The sequence below is a fragment of the Pararge aegeria genome, chromosome Z (genome assembly GCF_905163445.1).
Source record: "Pararge aegeria chromosome Z, ilParAegt1.1, whole genome shotgun sequence".
NCBI classification, from domain to species: Eukaryota; Metazoa; Arthropoda; class Insecta; order Lepidoptera; family Nymphalidae; genus Pararge; species Pararge aegeria.
The window spans coordinates 19068340-19092634 of NC_053208.1; the positions used below are offsets into that span (position 1 = coordinate 19068340).

The 24295-nt window shown below is 34.4% G+C and overlaps 1 protein-coding gene across 1 annotated transcript; it reads left to right on the forward strand.

Moving 5' to 3' along the window:
- The first annotated feature begins 754 nt into the window (after window positions 1–754).
- On the forward strand, window positions 755–22669 carry LOC120636598 (protein Teyrha-meyrha). Its single transcript, XM_039908143.1, has 7 exons — window positions 755–814; window positions 17456–17650; window positions 18855–19020; window positions 19475–19650; window positions 20214–20427; window positions 21098–21200; window positions 22411–22669. Exons 2-7 carry the CDS (start codon window positions 17471–17473, stop codon window positions 22595–22597), a joined length of 1026 nt encoding a protein of 341 aa, XP_039764077.1. The 5' UTR covers window positions 755–814; window positions 17456–17470; the 3' UTR covers window positions 22598–22669.
- The last annotated feature ends 1626 nt before the right edge of the window (window positions 22670–24295 follow it).

The following is a 24295-nucleotide window of genomic DNA, read 5'->3' on the forward strand; positions in this document are numbered from 1 at the left end:
AATTCAACTGATAGTTCCTTAGATAACAAGAAACAAACGCTCCCGTTTTTGATAAGTAAAAATAGATTCAGAAGATAGAAGCTTAAAATCTATCTAGATTTTACTCAAGCCATTTGGAGTGTGTAACAATGCATTTGAATGCATAGGGTAGGTTTTGCCAGTCTAGTAATGAAAGATAACGTCATCTTTCAAGAAGGGAATCTACACTGTGCGTTCGGATGCACTATGAGGCTCTGCAATAATAATTGTGAATACGGACGCTGCTAGTCTGTTCCAATATCCATAACATAAAAGTAAAAAATGCAAATCCTCGGCGGATCAATTTGTTTTCTCTTTTCGTGCAATACATCTGCGCCTGGGAGTGGTCGCCACGCTCCGCCCTGTTCAAACTGATAACATTTTTAATGGTATTTTTCATACCGTCGTAAAAAAAATTGTCTTTACAGTGATTTTAGCTTTTTTCACTACTAACAAAGCATTAAGACAGAATTTCGTTTATAATAACACACAAAACTATAGTTTTGTTAAAAAAAAACAATGAATTTCCAGAAAATTTGCGCCCATCAATCCTCCATTTAAATGAGATATAATTGTATGTATTTGGTGGCACGGCAGTGTTTCGTACAAGTTTCGTAGAAATGTAATAAGTTTGGTTGATGATTATTTTTTTTTTCGGCTGTACGGGGCGTGTCACGAACGTGCCCGCCCAGCCGCGGACCACCCGGGCCCGGCAGTCACCCGCAGCTTTTCACGTCGTGAGGACGTGCCGAAGTGTTAATATTCGATATCGCGTAGTTAAGTGTGACGGTGTAAGGTAAGTTTTAGCCAAAAAGTTTCGATATTTTTTACTATTAACCATGATATCGGGAAATTGTTATACTTTACCATTAATTCAAATTAACCTTTAATTGGACTAAAGGGTTAGTAAAACTATTTAAGTATGTAAGTTTCATAAGTTTTTAGAAGTTTTATTCTGAAATAGTATCTAAAAGATATTTGAAGTTTTATTGTGAATACATGTTTTACTTGACTAAAGTTTGTGAAATTATAAGAATAAGGTAAAGTGTAATAAACATTTTCAATATAGTTTAAAGTTTCTCTAAATCTCTATCTTATCTGTAGATATCCTATTGGAATATAAATTTCATAGTTACATTTTGTCTTAGTTAATGAGATCTATAAAATACGACACTATTATAGTATAGGCATAATAAAAGAAAAGTAGTAAAGATTAATTAAATTAATTTTGTTGGTTTTTTATGATAATGTTTTAGCTAGGCACGTATTTTTTTTGCGTTAGGTTCCTATATATTATGTTATTTATATCAGTAGTTTAAACGATAAATAAGTTTTATGGCAAAATTTGATGAAAAACAATCAATTATTACGTTTTAAATATGTTTAATAAATTAGGTAATTATTTTTATAAAAAACTTAATACAAATTTGTTTTAAAAATTCTGAGTAAAACTATGACACAGTATTGTTAAAAACGTTATTATTCAAACATTTTTTTTCAGAATACACTAGAATGCTTTTTAAATAATAGCCGTATTAATTTTACTATGACTATTATTTTCAGAGATTTCTCAGCACCGAAATTAGTATCGTCGCCCTTACACAATAATAAAATGAAAAAACGGTAATTCTTGAAATATTTGCAATAGCGAATTGAGTCCAAATTGAAACTAAATTTATTAAAAATGTATCTTGTATTTATTTATAATACAGTAGTTTTTTCAATACAGTTTTATCATCTAAAAGTTAATTTTTGAAAAATAAATAAACTGTGTTATTTATTCTTAAGAAAAAATAAAATTTAAAAAACATACGCCGTTTTTACGCTACCTTACTAACTTCAATCGTTTGTCATATAAATTAAACATTGCTATGAATTTCCGCGGTCCAAAGAGTTATTTTAAATTCTTAAACTACTGTACGCGGTTTGAAAACCCAAAGTTTTCAGAAATATTTTGATACGATGGCACATGACAATGTCACATTGGTTTCCTAAAATATTCAATTCAATTCGTGTTTATGGCTTTTGTCTTTGCCAACTGGACACAAGGTACTTTGCCAATGTCTTTTCCTAAAATATAAGGGTAGATGGTAAATACAAATTAGCCGCTGTATGCTAAACCTACAGCAGTGAAACTCTATCAAATTCATAAAAGAATCGTGTGACGCGCTTCGAACGTGTGCTAAAAGTAAATTGTTATAAATAACAACAACATTATTTTACGCATTGAAGCTGACTGTGATGTTTATTTAGAAGTTTTAACTAAAGCGAGAGATATTAATGATCTCGAATAGTTTTTTTATTTAATTAATGGCGTGGCAATATTTTTAAGTACCTGAAGCGGAGTTAAGTCGTTTTATAACGAAATCTTCAAGTTTTATAACGAAATCTTCAATCCAAATTACTGTTTAAATGCCGCCACTAGCGGATTATGGCATATAATGGCATATTTTTCAAATTATCCGATAAAGAGAAAAGATTCTTTCATGTTTTATAGGCGTATATTTGTGTTAACAGTTGCTAAACTTCCCACTTCAATACTTTTTATTATACTACTCGTTTTATAATGTAAAAAGTGTTTATCAATTAAATTGACAAAAGAAAAAAACTACTATAAAAATATACATCACGGCATAGATGTTATCATCTAAATTTTTGATCTCTTGAAAAAACAACAGCTTATACCTGTTTTATATTTTAATAAATATCTAACTTTTAAAAAGAAAAGTTTTTCGACGGTTTTAAAAAAATATTTCATGATAAAAGCTCGTTTTCCTTTTAAAAAGATATAATTGCATGTTTGAGCCTCCGTTCCGCGGCTCTAAGCAATGATTCTTATCGGGAACTTATTGAAAAAGGGGCGCATTCCTATCACGCATAAATCAGGCCCAGCAGTATTTCTTTCAACCGCTACAGGGCCGTTTTTATTGCCCACTTATTGGCCAATCACGAGATAAGTTATTATTGCAAGGAGCATGCCACGATTAGAAAATTACACTTAAGCGTTTTCTGTCATATGTGTCGTATATAAAACATACTTTACACTAAAAGTAATGAAAATATTGTTTACATAAAAAGTAAGAAAAATATAGTATAGGCAATATTCAAAGTGCATGTGCTGTGCTGTGCGTGTGCTTATTAAAACATAATAGAATATGTAAGTGAATGTGATAAAAATTAAAAAAATTAATGTGAAGCAACTGAACGAATTACGCTTATTTGATTCCTATTCGCTTATAATTAATAACCGGAAGGTTATTAATTTCAGTGATCGATACCGCCGCCGCACCGCGTCGCTGGCACTCGATATAGGGTGATAATGATTTACTAAACCTAAAGGGTTTTATTTAAATTTAAATTAATAAACGGTTCGTCGTTTGTGATGAAAAAAGGTCACGGCTTATACACATGTTGCGATGACTTTGAAAAGTTTTTCTGTTTGTATTTTTTTTATTTGACATCGTACTTCTATTAAAATGAAAATGATGTTGTTTCTTGATTTTCATATTGTGCAGAAAAGCTACGCTCGATTAGTTCAAAGACAAATTTTGTTTTCTAAAGAAGCTATTTGATTAGTTATGTATGTATATAAAGATAGTTATGAGACAAGTTTCGTGAATTCATTTTTCATCACACTTGCTCGTAACGTGGAGCTTATTACATAGGTATCAATAATCCAAGATATAAGACTCTCGTGTTTTATTTAAAATTACCGTACTTGTGTTTTATTTATCATAACAAGATTTTTTAAATGAACAAATACTTTTTTCCTTCCCGATTATGATAATCTAACGTTTAAATAATTCATAATGAATAGTTATGTTTTAAATAAGAAAATATTCGCTTTATTATATTTTTAATATATACTGTATGCAGCGAACGATGCTGGCTGTCTATCGGTTGTGCGAAAAAAAACCGTCGCACCATTTTCCGTAATCAATATTTTGATAATATTTTCGCCTTTTTAGTCTATTTTCAATAATTTCAAATGTTCAGTTTAAATCGGGAAGTAGAGCAATTATAAGATAAGATTTTACTCCACCACAGGCACGCACGAATCGCAGGTAAATAACCTGTTTCAACCAAAATTTAGAGAGCTACCTACAAAACTTTCATACAGTGAAAAAACAGCAAAAAAAGGATCAGTTACTTTCTCAGAAAGTGTTTAAAAGTTTATCTTGTGTGATATGAAAATCTGAAATGCATATAGTACATTACTTGTTACACTCTCTTCCGGCTTCCTTAGCCTAATACTCTCATGACAGTAAAATGCATATAACCAAACTTGAAGCATAAACAACTATTACCAAACTTGTGTAATAATCAATGCACACCAGTTTCATACGAGGGTTTTCACACTTGCGAGGAAAGAACGCTGTATTTTTGTGGCAACAGGTTATTCACTCGGGATTTATGCCGCGATTATTATTTTTGGCAGAGCCAAGTCTAGTATTGTTGTGCTTTCTAGCCTAAAAAGATCTGAATTAATAATCATTATAAAATAATAATACTAATCAACCACGAAGCGAAAATGTTAACAAAATATTAATTACGGGAAATGCGCTAAGGCAAACCGACATTCAGCGCAAATTAAAAATATAATAAAGGCACTTTTGTACTACAATATAAAACTATATGATTAACTTGATAATTAATGTTATCGTTATATTTATCATAATAAATAGGAACATATATTAAGGTTCGAAATATATGTTCATTTGAGAAAATACGTACTATGTTAAGCGCAAAAAAACTCTTCGCTACACGAAAAAAAAGGATGCAAAAAAGGATCTGTATAAATACCCGATTAAATTAAAAATGGTTATGCATTTAAGGTGCAAACTTAACTTATAAATAAATATAAATATAAATATACTACGACAATACACACATCGCCACCTAGCCCCAAAGTAAGCGTAGCTTGTGTTATGGGTACTAAGATGACTGATGAATATTTTTATGAATTATATATACATAAATACTTAGAAAATACATATAAACACCCAGACACTGAACTTAATCGGGATATCATAAATAAAACAATACTCTTTCTCTATACTAACTTTATTACATTCTATTATTTTTTATTCTATAACACTAGTGCGGTAATGTTAAATAAAACACGAGTGTCTAATATCTTGGATTATGAGTCTTATATCGAGTGAAAAAGGTCCACATTACGAACAAGTGTGATAAAATTCATTTCATATTAATTTGTAAAATATATTGTCATCGTAATTTATGTATTTAAACATAGATTAACATTTTTTTTTTTATTTTTTTTTTTTATTTGTTTTTTATTAAGGCCCAAACAGTATACTTAATACTTAAAATTAGTACAAAGAAAATAACACATACACCAATTAAGTAGCCGCTAATAAATCTAACGAAATACATTAAAATTGACAGCAAACTTATCACATAATTATGAAACTTTAAAATATGTATAAACACATATTATTGACAGATAATGTAAATAAGGGAATACCCTTATTAACAATATCCATCCAATCCAAGTGGATATGTGAAAACATAAGTAGAACTTTTACGTAGAACAATTAGAAGTTAGAATTTAGAATAAAGATGTTTTTTTAACTGAGCAAGAGTAAGATTAAATAAATCTAAATCCGAGAAATGATTATTATAGCTTTGAGTAGCTCTATAAATATAACTATTAAGAGCGTATTTTGATCTGACTAAGGGCAAATAAAATGGAGGGGATTTTCGCCTAGATATAATATTCTTTGGACAAACAAAACCAATTCTACTAAGTAGTTTTGGAGTATCAATTTCATTCCTTAAAATTTTAAACAAAAAAACAATATCATGAACCTGTCGACGAGCCTGGAGGGGTTTCAGACAGTCTGAAGTAAATGGATTCTGCCTGGATCCCGAAAAACGATACCTCAAGTGCTTAGACAATTTGTTTTGCAAGTTATCTAACATATTAATATAAATATTGTATCTCGGATTCCAAACAACAGAGCAATATTCCAATAATGGTCTAACCAAAGAATTGAAAAGAAGTATAAGAGTATTATAGTTTTCAAATTCTCTTCCAACTCTCATGACAAAACCTAATAGACGGTAAGCCCTTGAAACAATATCCTCAATATGGGTTTTAAATGTTAATTTAGAGTCAAGTGTAACCCCTAAATCTCTTATAAAATGTACTCTTTCTACTAATATATTATTAAGATAATAATTCCTTGTGATTAAATTCTTATTTTTACGTGAAAATGAAATAACGTTACATTTTCTTACATTTAGCTGTAAACGATTCAAGTGACAATATGCACACAATTTATCAAGATCATATTGTAGGGCATCACAATCAGCTTCGTTGATAATTATTTTAAAAATTTTATTATCATCAGCGTATAGAAGACAACTAGAATTTGAAAAAATTTGGGCAACATCATTTATAAAGATATCAAAGAAGAGAGGACCAAGATGTGACCCTTGCGGGACACCTGATGTTATAGGCATGAATGATGAACAGAAACCTTTAACGGCGACTGCTTGGCTCCTATCACGCAAATAGGACTCAACCCAACGGAGTAGGTCACCATGAATACCAAACTTAAATAATTTGACTAAAAGCAACTTATGACTAATTTTGTCAAATGCTTTCGAATAATCAGTATAAATGCAATCCACTTGGTAACCACTATCCATAGGTAAAATAATTTGATCAATAAACTCACACAAGTTAGATTCAGTTGATTTTTTACTAACAAAGCCATGTTGCTCATTAATTATGCGAGGTCGGACTCTACTATATATATGGAGTCATAAATTATTTTCTCAAACAACTTGGGTATTATAGAAAGTTTCGAGATTGGGCGATAATTCTCAATGTTGTGCTTGTCACCAGACTTATAGACTGGTATGATAAATGATTTCTTCCAGATGTGTGGCATTTTGCCCATATTTAATGACAAGTTAAAGAGAACAGATAACGCGACGGATAGGTGGATGCGACATTCTCGTAAAAATTTTGGTGGTATACCATCAGGACCGGTGCCTTTAGTAACGTCTATTTCTTTTAAATATAAAGATACTAATGAAGGTGAAATATTTACAGAGTTCAAATTTACAGTGTTGTTACATTCTGTTTCTTCTGGAGCGCTAGTAGACCCGTCAGATTCAAAAACAGAATGGAAGTATTTATTAAACAAATCACAAATCACACTACCTTGGGATGAAGACTGATTACCAAAATACATCGTATCAGGAAAATAAGAAATATTATTCTTAGACTTAACATAGCTCCAAAAATATTTACTATCACTACGAATTTTTACTTCAGCACGACGACGGTAAGAGATTAGACATGTTTCTTGCATATTCTTTTGCCGCAATCTTAGGAGGGAAAAGGTGTCATAGTCATCAAAATTACCGTATAGCTTCCATTTACGGTGGAATTTAAGTTTCTCATTAACTATCTTAATGAGAGGCCTACTAAACCACATAGGAAACTTATTATTATCGTAAACTTTTTTAGATGGAATATACTTTTGTATAATATCATTTATTATATCATAAAAACATGATACAGCCATATCAATATTCCCCACATTTAAAATATCAATCCAATCGATACCGGCAAGAGCTGAATTAATTTCATTATAATCGGCGGCATGAAATAAGCGTGCAACCCGCGGTTGAGAACTAAGTTGAGGCTCCGACCTAACAAAAAACTCTATATCTAGCACCGGATGATGACGATCAATGGCAGCCAAACAAAAATCAGTGGTGGAAACATTACACTTAAAATTAGCAATCACCAAATCTAGAATCCTACCCTTGTCGTTTCTTATTGAGTTAAACTGTTGTAGACTATTAAAGGATAAGAAAGACGAAAGGGACTCAATTAAAGGATTAGATATGTCACAGTAAAGGTTCATTGACTCCTTCGAATCAGTCCACTGGGCCTGACCAATATTGAAATCCCCTATGATTATAAATCTATCATCAGGATGTTCAAGAACAATATTACTAACCTTCTCAAAGAACTCAGTCAAAGCATCAAACAGTAAAGAACATGGTGGAAAGTAACAGATGAACAAACGATAACGAAGTTTTAGGGACCCCTCACCAACTGTAATAATAAGAGTCAATATATCACCTACGGCATTTAAAGAAGGTATGCAAGAAACATCAGACACTATAAGACTACAACAGACTGCAATTAAAACCCCCCCACCCAGCGAGTCACCACGCAGATCATAGCTCCTGTCACATCGGTAAACATTATAACGTTCATCAAAAAGTTCTGAACTATTAATACCAGGCAGCAGCCATGTCTCTGTTAGTAGAATTATATCAGAATCACAAGTAAGCATACTCGAGAAAAACGACTGTGTTTTTGTTCGCAGGCCTCGTACATTTTGGTAATATATTGTGATTTTAGAATGACCCTTTAACATAAACTTGGATTATATAAAATAAATTACTCAAATTCAGGGTTGAAATTGACACTTCAATAACAAACATAAAGGAAAGAAAAGTTTTATAATAATAAGGATACATAAAGATGAAAAAAAAGTTAATCCGAATTTTAGATCTATTTGTCCATTCAAATAAGTGCTTAAAGATTGATTTATGAGCTAAATAATAAAAGTTACAAATCATCACCAAAAAATCATAATAAAAAAGTATTATGACATAACTTACCCATGCCAAGAGCTTAGTAAAAATTGTCCTATTAACCATGGTATAAAAATCCCCAGACACATAGATACCATCACTAAACCTAAGTTTTGTAATAGCTCTAACACCATTAGATAAAAAATTAGAGTATGAATCATAAAATAAATAATATAAAGAGCAACTAAAAAGCAGCAGCAACATCATCCACCTATAAACATCCAGTTGCCAGGCACAGTCATCCTGTTTCATAGGAGAGTATGATTTTAGTCTTGGAACCTTGGTACTACACCAATAAGGGTTTGTGGGCAAATGCCCCACATAACAACCACAACATGTTTGATTTGTATTCTCTGAAACAAATTCTTTATAACAAATGACACATAGTATAACAAAGATTAACTTGTGACCTAAGTTATAAAAATCCCTACATACATTGAAGCTATCATTATACCCGAGAATCAAAATACCTCTTAAACCCCTAGATAATGTATAAAAGGAAGATAAATGTAACAAGTAAAGACAAAAAATGCATCTAATGAACGTCAACATCAACCCCAGTATACCACCTAGCCATTGCCTGGCACAGGCATGATCTCTTTTTACCTTACTTTCTCATTGGTCTCATAGTTTGATCGACTGCACATGAACAGGTCCTGCGTTTGATTTGTAGGTCAGCCTATAGCCTACAGCCCTAGCCGTATTATTATATGTATAATAAATTGGTGCTGTCCACGCCATCCACGTGCACCGGATAGGACGTTAGGGTCGTGACATGATCGAATTAAAACACAGTATGCAACGATGCAATTTCCCTTTTTTTAAATTAAAATATTTTTTAATTTTGAATTATTTCTGTATAATCGTGTTTTAAAGGAAATATCAGAAGTAGAAATAAAAAATAATCAGTAATGTATATTTAAATAGTATTTTTTATTTTACCTCAAACTTTACTATATAACTTTTTTAGAGGTAATTTGTAATTTTTTCTATCGTGAAAATTTTAGTATTTCGTTTAAAGCGGATTATTAATTATTCAGGAATATGGTCTACATTACTTTTTTACCCGTGAAGTACTACATCGATCAATCATAATACGAGTATTCATAATACTTCAAGTTCTTTCAACCTTTTTTAGCAACAATCAGCACCCCAAGCAGTCGGTCTCGGTTATAACTAACATGTTTCTTGTATAATCGTTAAAACCCAACAACCCGCATTGGAATTTCGTGGTGATTCAATGTTATAATCCCTTGTCGCCTACGAGCGAGGAAAACTATGTCCATCAGTGGGATATTAATTAATACGCCGACGACGATTATAAAATAAATACACCTTATACCTATTATTTTTAAAGTATTGCCGTATGGATACCTCAGACAAGATTTAAGTCAAAGTCAAAAATATCTTTATTCAAGTAGGCCCATAGGTGGCACTTTTGATGCGTACATAAGAATTACACGATAGTGAGATGATGGCGATAACCACATTCGTAAACTTAAAACTAAAGCTACGAGGGTTCCAAACGCGTCCTGGTCTAAGAAGAAGACCACAACAAACTGAGCCGGGTGTTTTTTTTGTTATCACCATCTCACAATGTCATTTAAAATTATTAGAAGAGCAACCTGGTTAGAGCAATAATTCACACCCAAGCTTTTTTATGGATTACTTAGTCCTTTATACTATAATAGGACTTTTCTATAAGCTTATGTTTTATACAAACTTTGAACTTTTTAAGAGCCCTCATACACTTGTTTGGAGCTCTCCTACAATAACTGGGAGGTACTAGGTATTCCGGTGAGCAGGTGGCATTTGTTACACACCGCCATCATTTCTACTGCCGTTACGTGCAAAACCAAACAATCGGGAAAAGAATAGCATGGCCGCCGGGCAATAAACACACCTACTAACGTAAACTTTATGAAATGATACATTTGGTGCACTCGGCTTCATACGTTTCCGTTTGTCTATTAATAAACAACATTGAGTCCTAGTATGTATGAAAATAAAGCAATAGTGGTCAATTGAATGTATTGAATCAGTTAATTGGGGATACTTTTGACGTTTTAGAAAGATTTTTTTTTAGCTTTTTATAAGATTTATTCTTAAGAAAATCAGTATTTATAATGTAGTGTTACTAGAATGTTCTGCAAATTCAAAAATAGATGAAAGTCATAAATTTATGTTAAGTAATATGAGTGAAATTATTAACGACTAGCTTCTGCCTGCGACTTCGTCTGCGTGGAACTCAGAATTGGGTCTACAGCTACGTTACGAGCGATCGTTAACAAATTTCAATTTTCGCTCGGTTTTTGAAATATCTTTAAAATAACATCCTATAAATATGATGTACCTATTTTTAAAAGTTGTCTCTTCATTAACTAAAAAAATAATTTCAGACATACATGAGTATATCAATTTTATTTTTCAACCATGAAACTATGAAAATTTAAATTCTATAGTAGGTATGTTAGAAATATAATAACACTATGGAACTTTTAATACGACGTAACTAGAATGCCAGTATTCGTTAGACTCATGTTGAACAATAAAAGATCCAGCAAGAAGGAAACAACGTCTCTTGGATTTAAATAGATCAGTCCATTTAATAAATAGTCCAAGCGATTCTTCACGTCAGTAGAACTGATGTTAAGATCACTTTAGCAGTTTAGTTGTCATTGACTATAAGTAGTTATACAGATGCAAACTGTATCAAGGGCCTAGCCGGTCGTGTATTGGGATCAGCGGAACTCGTAAGTGGTCATTTGCATAACACCTATCAATCTGAAATGCGGTAAGCGGCAGACTCCTCTGAGGGTAAGTTTGTGTAACTGATAACGAAATTAGCTTGTCCATTCGATACACTATAATGGCTTCTAGCTTAAGTCTCTAGTGATATTGTGTTTCCAAAACAAATACAACTGTTCCATAAAATATTTTTGGGACGGTATCAACTCTCGTGGAATAGACTTTTCTTCTTTCTCAGCGTTTTAATAAAACACTACTCGGCACACGCCTCCCTCTCTTTGGAGATAGGATACTAGAGCATAGACACATTTTGCTACTCCAAAGTGGGTTAGCGGACTTGTAAGGATTATTATGAAATATTGAACCGTTCACAATTATTACTACTAACAATTGATAACACAAGATATAACTCTCCTAACTCCAGGTTTGTACAGAGATTTTTTTCAAGACAACCCTATATTGTTTTTTGTCCGATCCGGAAATTAAACTCAGGGTCTCGTGCTACGGAGTCTAACATGTTTACCCTTTACCATTCGAAGTTTATAGTCCATCTTATACAAAATCTTTAAACCGCAGATTAAATTTAGCAGTGCTATCCTTATCGAAAGGAAATTTAGGATAGGAAAGCACAACTAAATTCAATCAATCATCTGAAGATCCGAATTAATAATCAATGTAGTACACATTAATTACGGGCGCATATCAATGGGGCAGTAACGGCTTTTGTCCTTAGTTATCCATAGCTAAATGTATTGTGTCCAACTGTTGGATTGAAACAGTTCACGCAGGTAATATGTCCCTTTCTATACTATTGCTCTATCGCTAATTACGCTTTCGCTAATTAAGCTCTCCATATAACTAACTATAACCGTGATGCTATAAAACATGTGTGACATGCTTTTGTTAATAAGAAATCTATTTATCTTTCTATCAACTTACCTTGTAGTCTTCTTTGACATCGGCACGCCAGACTTCTTGTGTTTTATCAGGTTCTTCCCACTACTTTTTCACTCGTGCGTCGCATATATCGTGGTGGGGATAGCATCAGTTTCTTTTTAAATCCGTGGAGGACACATCCTCTCAGTTACAACCTAAATGTATTGAAGTATACTTTCTGTAGTGGTGTCTTAATGCGGCATATAATATTACACCCAATCCGCTTTTTTTTTCTATGCTTACACTGGACAACCATCAGTGCGTGGAAAAGAAAAGCGTGCTATGATTTTATGACCACCGAGAAGGAATAGCTATCAAGCGCCTGATCATTAAAATATAAATTCTCTCAATAAAGTTTGTGTATAGGGCACCTAGTAACGACTTATTCGATGTGAAACATGTAACGATGAAGTTAAGGGTGTTTCTGAAGTTTTCATATTATTAGCTGGCAGGAGTAAACGTTTTACCCACGGAACATGGCTATGTTTATTACGCAAATAGCACAATTTACGAATAGTTAGCTTGCATCAAAGACATGTCACTAACGTTACACGTGCAGCTTGTGGGTGACACATATCTACGCAGATACCAACCTGCCACAACAGTTGCTTACGTAGGCATATAATATTATAAGCGAAACTTATTGCACGTTCGGGAAAATTTATATTGATGACTTTAATTTAGAGAAAATCTGCCCCGACGGTCGTTAGATAGGCAGTTTTATGGTGGAAACATTAGCAGAAAAATGTAGGAAATTGTATTTGTGAAACACTTGGGTCATAGAGAATCAGGGAGATTCTCTATGACCCAAATTATGTTTGGCCACCGCGAAGAATATATTATTGAAGGTACATAAAAATTAAACATTGAAGCAGCGCAGGGTCAAGATGCAAATCTCTATTTGTTGCCTCCCTACTTTGAAAGAGGCAGGTACCAATATTGGTAAACTAGATAGGTAATTGGTGTGACGGTGTACCGTTCCTTTGGAGGTAGGGATTTCGTTTTGCTATTTAGATGATGGAGCCATCATTGGTTTAATGAGTATTTTTCTTCCTACTCGGGAATGAACAGGGGATAAGACCGTATTCATAATCATCATCATTATGTCAACCCATTACCGGTCCACTACAGGACACGAGTGTCCTCCTACAATGAGAAGGGGTTAAGCCGTAGTCCACCACGCTGGCCCAGTGCTGATTGGTGCACTCCACATACCTTTTGAGAACATTATGAAGAATTCTCAGGCATGCAGGTTTCCTCACGATGTTTTTTTTCACCGTTGAAAGCTTTTTAAGCTTTTTTGATATTTATATTTCCTAAAACGCACATAACTTAGAGAATTTAGTGGTGCGTGCTGGGCCACATTCGAAAACGGCCACCCGAAAGTTAAGTCGAAGTCTGCAACAAAGCTAACTAATAAACAACAATATTTAAGATTTTCTCAGTTGCCCTACTATCACAAAATAATACAGGGTGTTACGACAGTGTGCTACAAAACAAATGCAAGCGTCAGAGCGTCAGACCTGCGGTTTAATTGTTTGTAAAGGCATGAACCAACAGAGCCCTGAGCCGAGTCAAAGGAGATCATTGTTTACTGTCCGATTGATTAGGGCGCACGTTGCTATTTCAACTAATAGCTGTCTGTTAATTGGGGAAGACACGTGTATTGAGGGTGATCGATAAAAATCATCAAACACTATTTATTTCAATATAACTACTGGTGACCTTTCTAACAAAAGAGCGCTGTGAACGTAAAAGAATCAGGGTTCGCTGTGGTCATAACATTAAGAGATACAAAACAATGCTGAAACGCGGCTTCTAGCTTTAGTAGCGGCGTTAAAGTTTATGTCCTGCGTGCGACCAATTATAGGACGCCCTCTTTTGTGTAAGTCTTATGATTGGTGGCACTTCACGCTTGTGTTCCAATATGCTGTCACGTACAAACCGTCTCATCATAATCAACATCAATCCATTACGATCCACTACAGGCCATGGGTCTACCTCAGAATAAGAAGAGAGACGAAGAGTAAGGGAACAGATCGTCAAGAGGTTTGAAAATCTGCTAAGTTTACCGTCGCTTACCATTTTATTTCTGCAGAAGTGAGATATTCAATGTACTTAATATACGAAACACATAAAACACGTAAATCAAAACTATGGAAGCAGCCGGACTTGAACGCGCATCTCTATGACTATCGCGGCTGTAGTTCCTAACAAAGCTGCTATTGACGCGTAGACTTGTGCAAATGGAGTAGCCTTATGTCAGGTATCGTGCCGCGAATTAATGATACATAAAAATAATGTTCTGCATGTTTGAAGCTATCATCATTGTCGACAAAAAAGTCCGGTAAATTTAATAATAAATTCAAAAAGGCTATATGTCTAACTAATGTGGTTAAATCACAATAACAGCTTTTAGTTTAAATTTTTCAATCAAAACTCGGCTACAATCGAAAGATGATTACATTCCTATCATGATATTAATGCTTATCCAAATAATTAGTTTATGTACTTGTAAATTCCTCTTTGAATTATTCAAATTATCGCTTAGAAGTTAAGACGAGTATAAAAATGCTAAACATAGGAAAAATGTTGCGGTGTAAACCAATCGGACCTATGGCAGTCCATTAAATACTCAGGTACACATTTTGAGTTGTAATGCTTTAAGATATCATTAAGGTATTTTAGAGTGAATTTTTTTTTCACAAGATTAATTATTAAGATCGGCCCAGTAGTGGTCTCAATAGACATCGAAACTACTGGGCCGATCTTAAGCATTTTTTTACCAACACAAAGCTTTTTTCAAATAAATTAGAGATTTGCAATGATGTAACCTAAAAGAGCAAAATTTGGCCTATAAAATTCGTTACGGTGATCGTTCGGATAAATAATAACATGATTAAAGTACTTATTAATGCCCAAAAACAAACGCCGGGAAAACTGACAGTTCCCGTGGAATTTGTAAAATACCGGAATTAACGTGGACGAAATCGCGGGTAACAGCTAGTAAATAAATCATTTTAAGGTTTGAGTTCACTAGAAAATATAGTACCTACCTAACGATGAACGACATAAATGATTAACGAAAAGATTAATATGTACCTAAGTAGAAATAATAGGGATACTGTGAATAGAGTCGCCCCTCACCCATCGAGTAAATGTCGCGTAGTTTTGAGTGTGTACATGAAGGTACGCGAACCTACTACATTGCACGTGTGACTAAAGACACCTGCAGATTTAAGCCTCTTAGAATTTCAATCCCTGCACCCCTACTCAAACAATACCTTACGCTCCTTGAGCTCTTACGTTGTTACAGTTCCGGACCGGTGCAAGGACAAGCCGCTATAGGAAAGCGATATCAAAAACACCTTCTTAGGTTTAATTACTTGAATATTTATACGTAGCAGATATTTTAAAAATATTATTATGTGCTTAGTACATTATTTATGTTTATTTTTCTTGGTAAAGAAAATTATTGCTGCAAGAACTCACTTGTAAGCAACCTTCAAAGACGAAAATACAAAAACATACCTAATATAAATAGAAAATATATATAAGTATAGAAATATATGGCATTAGGAAGCGCGCAATCGGTTTGATAACTAGATGAAAAAGAAATATTATTGTATACAAACTTCAAACATACAGTAACAAAATAAAAATACAATAATTGTAGGCATGCAAAGGCGACCTTACTATACTCTAGTAGTAGCTTCTTTGTAATATTGGTACGCAATTTTAGGAATTTTATTATAATTCGTAGTTATTTTCTTGAATAGATATAAATAATTATAATATTTGACTTACTGCGAGTATCTATGTCACGTGATGTCTGTCGGTATTTTCGTATAAATATCGGTGCGATTTGATACAAACTCGAGTTTCTTTCTGAGAGACTCAGCAACCAGTCAATGAATATACAACCTCTTATATTCAGGTTGTAAATTTGTTAAATATCATTGATTTAATGATTACTTTGCATTTTAAATGTGCGAGTTACATTTGGTTTAGTTTAATTAAAGGATGATCAGATAACTTTGATTATGCTTCATAGAATACACAAAAATTGATATTCAAGGTGTGACTTTGAGAGAAGGTGATATGATTGTCTATGAGAGGTGATACAGTTAATTATAAACCGAATATCTCCTTCTTCTGTTAACCGTGTAGTGTTTACACTAGGCGTTATCAACTAGTATGTCTTTAATGAAATTAAGATACAAGCTCCAATAACCTAACGTTTGATCTATAATTGACCATTATGTAATTCTGAGAATCTTTGTACTGGTCAACATCACCCATACGTGAACATCACCCATATGTGAGTATCAGAGGCAGTTTATTGTTTCAAGGAGGAAACCCTACTTGCAACGTACCCGACGACCGGCCTGCCCCAAATGCGTCCGGTGAACATGTAATACGATTGTTTTCAAAATAAACACTTACAACTATTCTTGTGGTTTTATTCTTTAGTGGCTGTAAATCTTTTTTTTGTTTGTTTTAAAAACCACTTTAAACGACCACTGTTTTAAAATGATTTCTTAAAAACTGTTTGCGAATAGGAGTACTTCACTTTGATGAGTTTTCTAAATGGGTTGCGCTCATATAGCTCTGGTCTGGTTATTTATGAAATACGCTAAAAATTCGGCGAGATAAATTGCAAATAAAATTTTAAGGAATTCATAACATGATCGGCGTTTTAATCTTTTTAATTTTCTGGCAAGATATAAAATAAAAAGTGATTTTCAGCCAGTTAATAATATTGATTCATACTCTTAGTGTCATATTGCATTAATATGATGTCTGATAAAGTGAAATATATCATCATCTCATTATCGTTTGAAAATAATAGTGGTCATGATCCTTTTTAACACTCAGACCAATTACTTAGGTACATAGGTATATTCGAACATTATATTAAAACGCTAAATTTTTAGTTATCCACAATGATTTTTCAAATAACAGAAAAATCAAAGATGGTTTTTTAATATTATTGTTTTGGTATTTTCATTTTTTTACTTCTGTATTTGTTTAGTTAAAAGTAAGCTGTGCGCGAGATTATTTTTGATCATTGTAAAGTTAACGTTCAATTATATTTTAGAGGGCTGCGGTCATCATGGAGGGTTTCCTACATCACATGGCACCGCAGTTTCTGCATCCCGCTCTGCAAAGTTTTGGCTGCGGTGCTTTTCGACCTATAGGGGGTGCTTTTCACCCCCTTTATCCCGGCAAAGCATTTGCCAGGCACCTCGGCGAGCAGTATGCTCTTGGACAAAGCGTTGGACAGGCATTGAGGGTAAATACAAAATCTTCCATTATAATAATTCCATACCCATAAGTGAACGGTTGAGACGGCTTTTATTTATTGTAAATAATACTTTAGTTAAAAGTATTATTTCCCTACAAAAATATTCTTTTCATTGGTTCATTAATAAATAAATAATTCCATTGTTAGAGAAATATACTTACTAACCTCTAAGTAAAATATAACTTTTGTATGTTTATAATACTGAAGTCATTCCTTTGAACTGCCTTGTTTATCTAGCGGCTAGCATGATCAGGATCACAACTAACCCGAATTTAGCAAATGCAAATGCACGTTGCCTTGGCGAGCACGCTACGCCGTCTGTCTCAGTTATCACTTTGTACATGTTAAATATGTGATAATAAAGATGATGACGAATGAAAAATAAAGAATTAAAAAATAAAATAAAATTAAAGAATAAAAATACGAGTAAATATCTAAAACCTTTTTATTCATCTACAAATAAGCCCTTGATTGCAATTTCACCAGGTGGTGTGAAGATGCAATCATAGATTGTAACGGTTTAATCTATTAGGGTATGTCAATATTACGAAATTTTATAATAGGTATTTGATATACCCAACACGCTATCTTTGTTTACAGAGTTCTATTAAAAATCCGTCCTATCATCTAACTGAGTATTCAAATTTATTTGACATTTTCTTTTGTCAACATCAATTAATTTTAAAATGGTGTATGAAACCTAGTTCCTAGTTTAGTATATTATGCAACATAGCATTCCAAATTACTGGCCATATAATGTACTTTGACGTGTAATTTGCAGTAAACGATTATTACTTTTTGGAAGTGTCCAGGTCTGGACCTATTCCACAACTTCTGGCTAAAATGGTTCCGTAGTGCGCTTTTTGTCTTGGCAACGCAATTTCAAAATACTATTGACACTAAATCGTTACAACTGTTGTCACGTCTCTACTTGACAAACCGACCGATTATGCTTACACACCATTTATAAGCTAATTACATGCATTTGACATAAAAATTTACGATGGATATGAATGCAAATACTATTTTGGCCAACGGATTTAAGGCACGGTCTCGTGGTACAAAGGACACCTCATTCACACTGCTATTTGCCAGCAGGTTTAGCTGAATAGAAGAACCCTCACGGTTTCTTGGATTGACATTTTTTTATGGTCGGCTATCATGTTGAGGGTGCTTATGTATTTTTATACAGAGCGTCCGCGACGATAACAGCACTCCGCCGCTGTACCGCCATAGCTACACTGTTCGCGATGACACCAGCTCGCCAGGCTCGGCCGCATCTGCCTCGCCGCGACCCTGCAAGGACGAGGACCCACCCGCAACCGTCGCATGCACTGACTCGCATGAATTGTTTTCACGTAAGTTAATACTTTTATTTCAGGCTTGGTGGGTTTTTCTCATAGAAATCTTAATTGTCACTAGAAAGCACTGCGGTCATACCACCAAAAGTTTGGAGTGGAAATACTACGCCCTGGATTGCATATATCTCTGTTTTTCACACGGTGTTTTAAAGCGTACGAGGGCGTAGTTTAAAAATGGCAATAAAACCACGTATGGATTTTCATACAACTTTTGCCAGCCGCTGCTTGCATGTATTTGGACATTACAACCATTTCGATTAATCTAGAAGATGATTGAAAAAAAAAATGATCAAGCTTCCAAGCAATTTTGAGAAATAAATATTTAATAGGCTATTTTATAATGGTCAGTCAACGAACGATCTATTACTAACTAAACTCCGGGTATGAGGGTACCATACCGTTATACCAAACTTCCTGTTTACGAAACCAATATTAGTACGTATGCATCCAGCCGACGGCGAGCGGAAGTCCTCGTGCGGAGTGTGCGGCGCTCGCCTGGGACCCGGGGTGGCCCAGGCGCATTTCCTGCAAGAGTTGCAGCACCTCTATAGCTTGACTGCGATACCGCGCGACGCGTCTGCTCCGTCGCATTCCCTTCACCACCAGGATGAAGATGCCCGTTGGGAGGTAAAATAACTTGTCAACTGCCACTTTCCCCAGTATTAAGGTAAGATGTGCGTCCCGCTCCGATGGTAGTCACAACTTTGCGATCTGAGAGTTCTTGAACTAGGCCTATTTACAGTATCACTAGTTCCTTCTGGTTATTAAGAAATCTTCATTCAAATAATATATCATTTGTAACCTTAAGAATGGTGTGTCGGTACACTATATAGATCGTCACAAGTTGTAATTTTATATTTTTGCATGAAATAACCACCTTGTTGATCAAATGGTTAAAATGTCAACTGATCAGTACGTACCAGCTTCAATTTTCTTGTCGAGCCAAAAATTATTAGATATGGTTAAAAAAAAATGTAGTTACCAGTCTGGGAGATTTAGAAATTTAGAGTCGTTTCACCCCTGTACCTCGGATTGCACGTTAAACTCGTGGACATTAAAGTTAATGCCCGCCAACAAGAGCAGCGTGCGTGTCTAGGCTTTTAGGTCAAGTGGGAGTATATTATAAATTATATAAATTGAGGATGATGATGATTGAATAAAACGTCGTTTTTCTATCGTAACGTATCCAGACATACCAACGTATACGAGCAAACCGGCAAAGGCGGCTAAAGCTCCGTACTCGCAAGCGCCACCACACCGTGGAGAGTATGCTGGGGTACGACCTTGATGACGAGAGGCGCGACGAACGGCCCCGGGAGTCCCGCACCTATGACGCCGAGGACGAGCCCGTGGACGTAGAGGGAGATTCCCTCGGGTGGCCAGAAGCGGCGATTAACATCGATGGTAGTATGGAAATCCCAAATTGATACTTTATTTTTAGGGAAAAATCTTAAGGCCCAACTGGGAAATATTTTGGCATTAGAAAGTTATCGTATTCTTAGATTATACTTTACTTTGGTGTTAGAACAAAATACGTATTTATAAACTCTGAGTCGATCGGTGGAAGTTCACGATAATTATTTTGCTTATAACTTTAACAAACATAAATAAAAATCTTTATTTGAGTACCGATTAAGAAAACTTCTTCACATTCAAGCTGTTTTAAAATTTTAGCGGACGAGTTTATTTTGGTTTATGAATTTTGAGGGTAGATACTTTTAAATCTTAGATAGTCTAGGTTATGCTCAGTGTCAAGTCATGAAATTCCAAATGAAACTTTCTTCTTTAGTTTCGATATATATTCTCAGTACTCGCCATAGTTGAGAAACTGCTATGTTATATATCTTCTTCTAAAAACCTAGGCTATGGTAGAGGAGGCTTGTGCCCACAAGTGGGAATCTAATATGCTGATGACGATGAATTTATTACTTGGCAACTTATTAGAAACGTTCCTGAGTTAGGCAGCTCGTCTAATAGTAGTGCAGATTTAAATGCGTCAATTTAGTTTTGTTCCAGGATTATCGTGTGATTCTATAAAACTAGTACCAGTAAAAACATCCATTATTATTTCTAGAAAAGGGGCAACGCAGTGATGGAGACAAACTGCATCTGAGTTACACTGAGGATCTCGAGATATCGAGCACCAACGACACTATGCAGTCGCCCGAACGCGTGAGGTATTTTCTATCTACGAGTACATCCAGTGGCGTGTACTTCATAGATGCAGAAAAGCAAAGCCCGAAAAAAACATCTAAGTAACAAATTTAACAAAAAATTACACCCGTTAGAAGTTATACTTCTTTGGCGCTAACCATAAAATATTGTTTGAAATATTGTACAGTGTACCATATTACTGATGTCGATTTTCTATATTCAATCTATCCATAATGTAATGATTACGGATATTTGAGACAACTGGGCAACGTTCTTGTCGTCAATAAATGTAGACACCATTTTTGTCATTCTCGACAGATCACATATTAAATGGGCGTCAATTTAAGAAGAAATTTAATACTACAATAACTATACCCAATCCCCGCAGGACAACCTATTTCTATTTCAATAATAATAGCCGTGTTAATCCTAATCAAACATAGACTTTACGTTTAGTTCCTATAAACACTTTAGTCAGAGTAATATAAATTCTTGAATGGAGATATTTAATTTGACCATTGAACATCATGTGATACGAGCGAAAAGAAGTATAACTTCAAAATATTTCGTTCTCTTTTCTAAATATTCGTCCAATAATATACGATACATAAAAACAATAATGTTCCGGTTTCTTAATACTACCTGTAGCTTAAGAAGCTAGGTTAGGCTGTTAAAAAAATTTGTGCACGCAACTGAGTATCCATTCATATTTTCTCTTAGAATTTCTTTTATTTTCAACGTAAAATATTTCTTAATCCGATATAGCGACTTCTCCACGTCACTCAAGACACGAATTTTTGGGCAACAGAAGAGAAGGCAACCCGAAATTTAATTTAGCTAGACCAAAGCGGTAGTGAGACTGGTTGGAAAGGGTGCCTAAGTCAATGGGGTATAAGTTTTTATATAGTGTAAAACTTCTTTGGTGCGTGATTTTCTTACATATGTTTTTTTATTAACCTTTTTTTTTCAATACTAGTTAGCCCTGTATAGACTGTAGCCTCACTTGGGGGTAAGTTCCTAATGATGCAGTCTAGGATGGTACCGGGCTAACCCGTTGGGCAGTTACATTAAATTCATACCCCTAATCGGTTTATGCATGACATCGTTTAGCTGAATCGTTGGCTGCACTTCTTTGTCGCTAGGGTGGTAACCACAGAAAAGTCTTCCATTTCTACCCCAGACAAGGATTGCCACTTAAAATATAAGAGATAGAAGTTATATTTATACCCACAGGATTGAGACACCAAAGCCGTTGTCTCTGGAGTGCACGAAGACGGAGAGCGTGGAGCGTCCGGCTGAAGTCAGCACATCCGATTGGTCTGGCGCCCCAGACACCTGGCCCGCCCTGGCTGACGCTTACGCTCATGCCCGCCACAAAATCGACGGCGAAATGCCTTCTTCGACTAACTCCCGAAACTAAGATCTCAAAATTATTCTAAAATCTATTCGATCAATAATGATAATTATAATTGAAGCGTAAAGGGAATAAAGATCAACTTCAGCATATCTAAGAGTGTGTAATTTTTGGTGTTCTGCGATGGGATAAAATAAAAAACAATTAATATTTAAAAAAAAAAGCGGAACTTCAAAAACCTTATCACACTCGAATTCTAAACTACTTATCTAAATAAAACATCTATAAACTATCTATTAAAGAATATGCTCTTTCGTTCCCCTTACACCTTAATTATTAAACTCTTTATTGCAACACTATATTCATTGTCGGTACCAATTCCGTAAACTAAATGACTGCAATTTCGTCATTTAGCATATGGCAAAAATACCGCAAGCTACAAATAGAGAAAACCACCACATCGCCCGCTGCTTTATCTTATTGTACTATTTTTTTATAAAATACCTAGACTAGAGATTATTAGACCTAGTAGGGAACTTATTGTCTCCTGATATGCGCTTCTAAAGCCTCGACAGACTGACGGACGGACAGACTCGGACAGATGGACAGACGGATAGCAGAGGTTTTGTAATAGGGCCCCGGCACCCTTCAGGTAACACGTGACTTGTATAGGGACCCGGAAGAGGGGTCCGGATACAAGAAATGCGTTTTTTCGGTGTATGTAGTGTACCAAATACCATATTCCATCTTGGTGCGATATCTCATTGATTCGATAATCGTTTTTTTACATTCTGACGCTCTCAACACCGCACAAGTAAAATCAGGACAAACAAAAACACTCTCTCACCGTATTATGCGTAAATCTAAGTAATACACCCATCCAATGTTGCTTACAAAAACCGAAAACAAACTTAAAAATTATATATAGATTAAACAAGGAGATTAAAAATCTTTACTAATAAAAACCATACAAATTTGACTGGCGCGGTATTGTTAGCTAAGCGACGATTTGTGTTTTCAAGAGTAACAACCTAAATGTTTAATTCCCCTTCTAACCACTGGCGACTGCAGTAGCCAGCGTGATAAAATAACCCGTATAACACAAGCAGTATGATTGGTATTAAAACGGGTAACAAACGAATACTTTGTATTCGTAACTTAACCCTCATTTCATAGTGTTAAAGCTTTTGGTAACCTGCAGTTGTGAATAGTATAAAACTTTTTCTACATACTAAGAATCATAACTTTTTATATGATCTTGAGTGATTTTTGTTCTTATTGCTACCTTCGTTTATTAGTTATTTATGCAACTATTATTTAATAACACGAGTGAGGGCTTATTATAACGGATTATGGAGTCACATAGTGTTCTAAAGCCTAATTTAATACGGCATACATTGACTTTCCTAAAATAACGATTATATTCTTAAATCAGAGTACTGTTAATATTAAAATAAATAATATAATATTCCTATTATTATTATTGATCGAAGTGATAACGTCTCCTTGTCTCCTTTGAAGTATACTTAAAGTCTGTAGCCCATTACACACAAGGATTCATTTATTGAGATTCGTATATTCACACGTATATAATGTAACGTGTTAGTTTGTAACTACGGGTGATGCAATCTCAATTCTGACAAGCAATGCAAAGTGTACGTAACCGTGCGTAGCGAGAACCTTCTCGCACCGCAATTGGCTAGCGGTGTTTCCGCCTTTAGTGAAATTACGTTTCCAATATAGCAAGCGAATATATTGTTTGGT

Bases quoted from the DNA above. Each gene is read 5' to 3' on its own strand.
- LOC120636598 (XM_039908143.1), top strand. From the start codon at position 17,471: ATGGAGGGTTTCCTACATCACATGGCACCGCAGTTTCTGCATCCCGCT. The intron at 19,651-20,213 runs GTAAAATAACTT...TAACGTATCCAG, and splicing joins ATGAAGATGCCCGTTGGGAG to ACATACCAACGTATACGAGC. The intron at 20,428-21,097 runs GTAGTATGGAAA...TATTATTTCTAG, and splicing joins AGCGGCGATTAACATCGATG to AAAAGGGGCAACGCAGTGAT.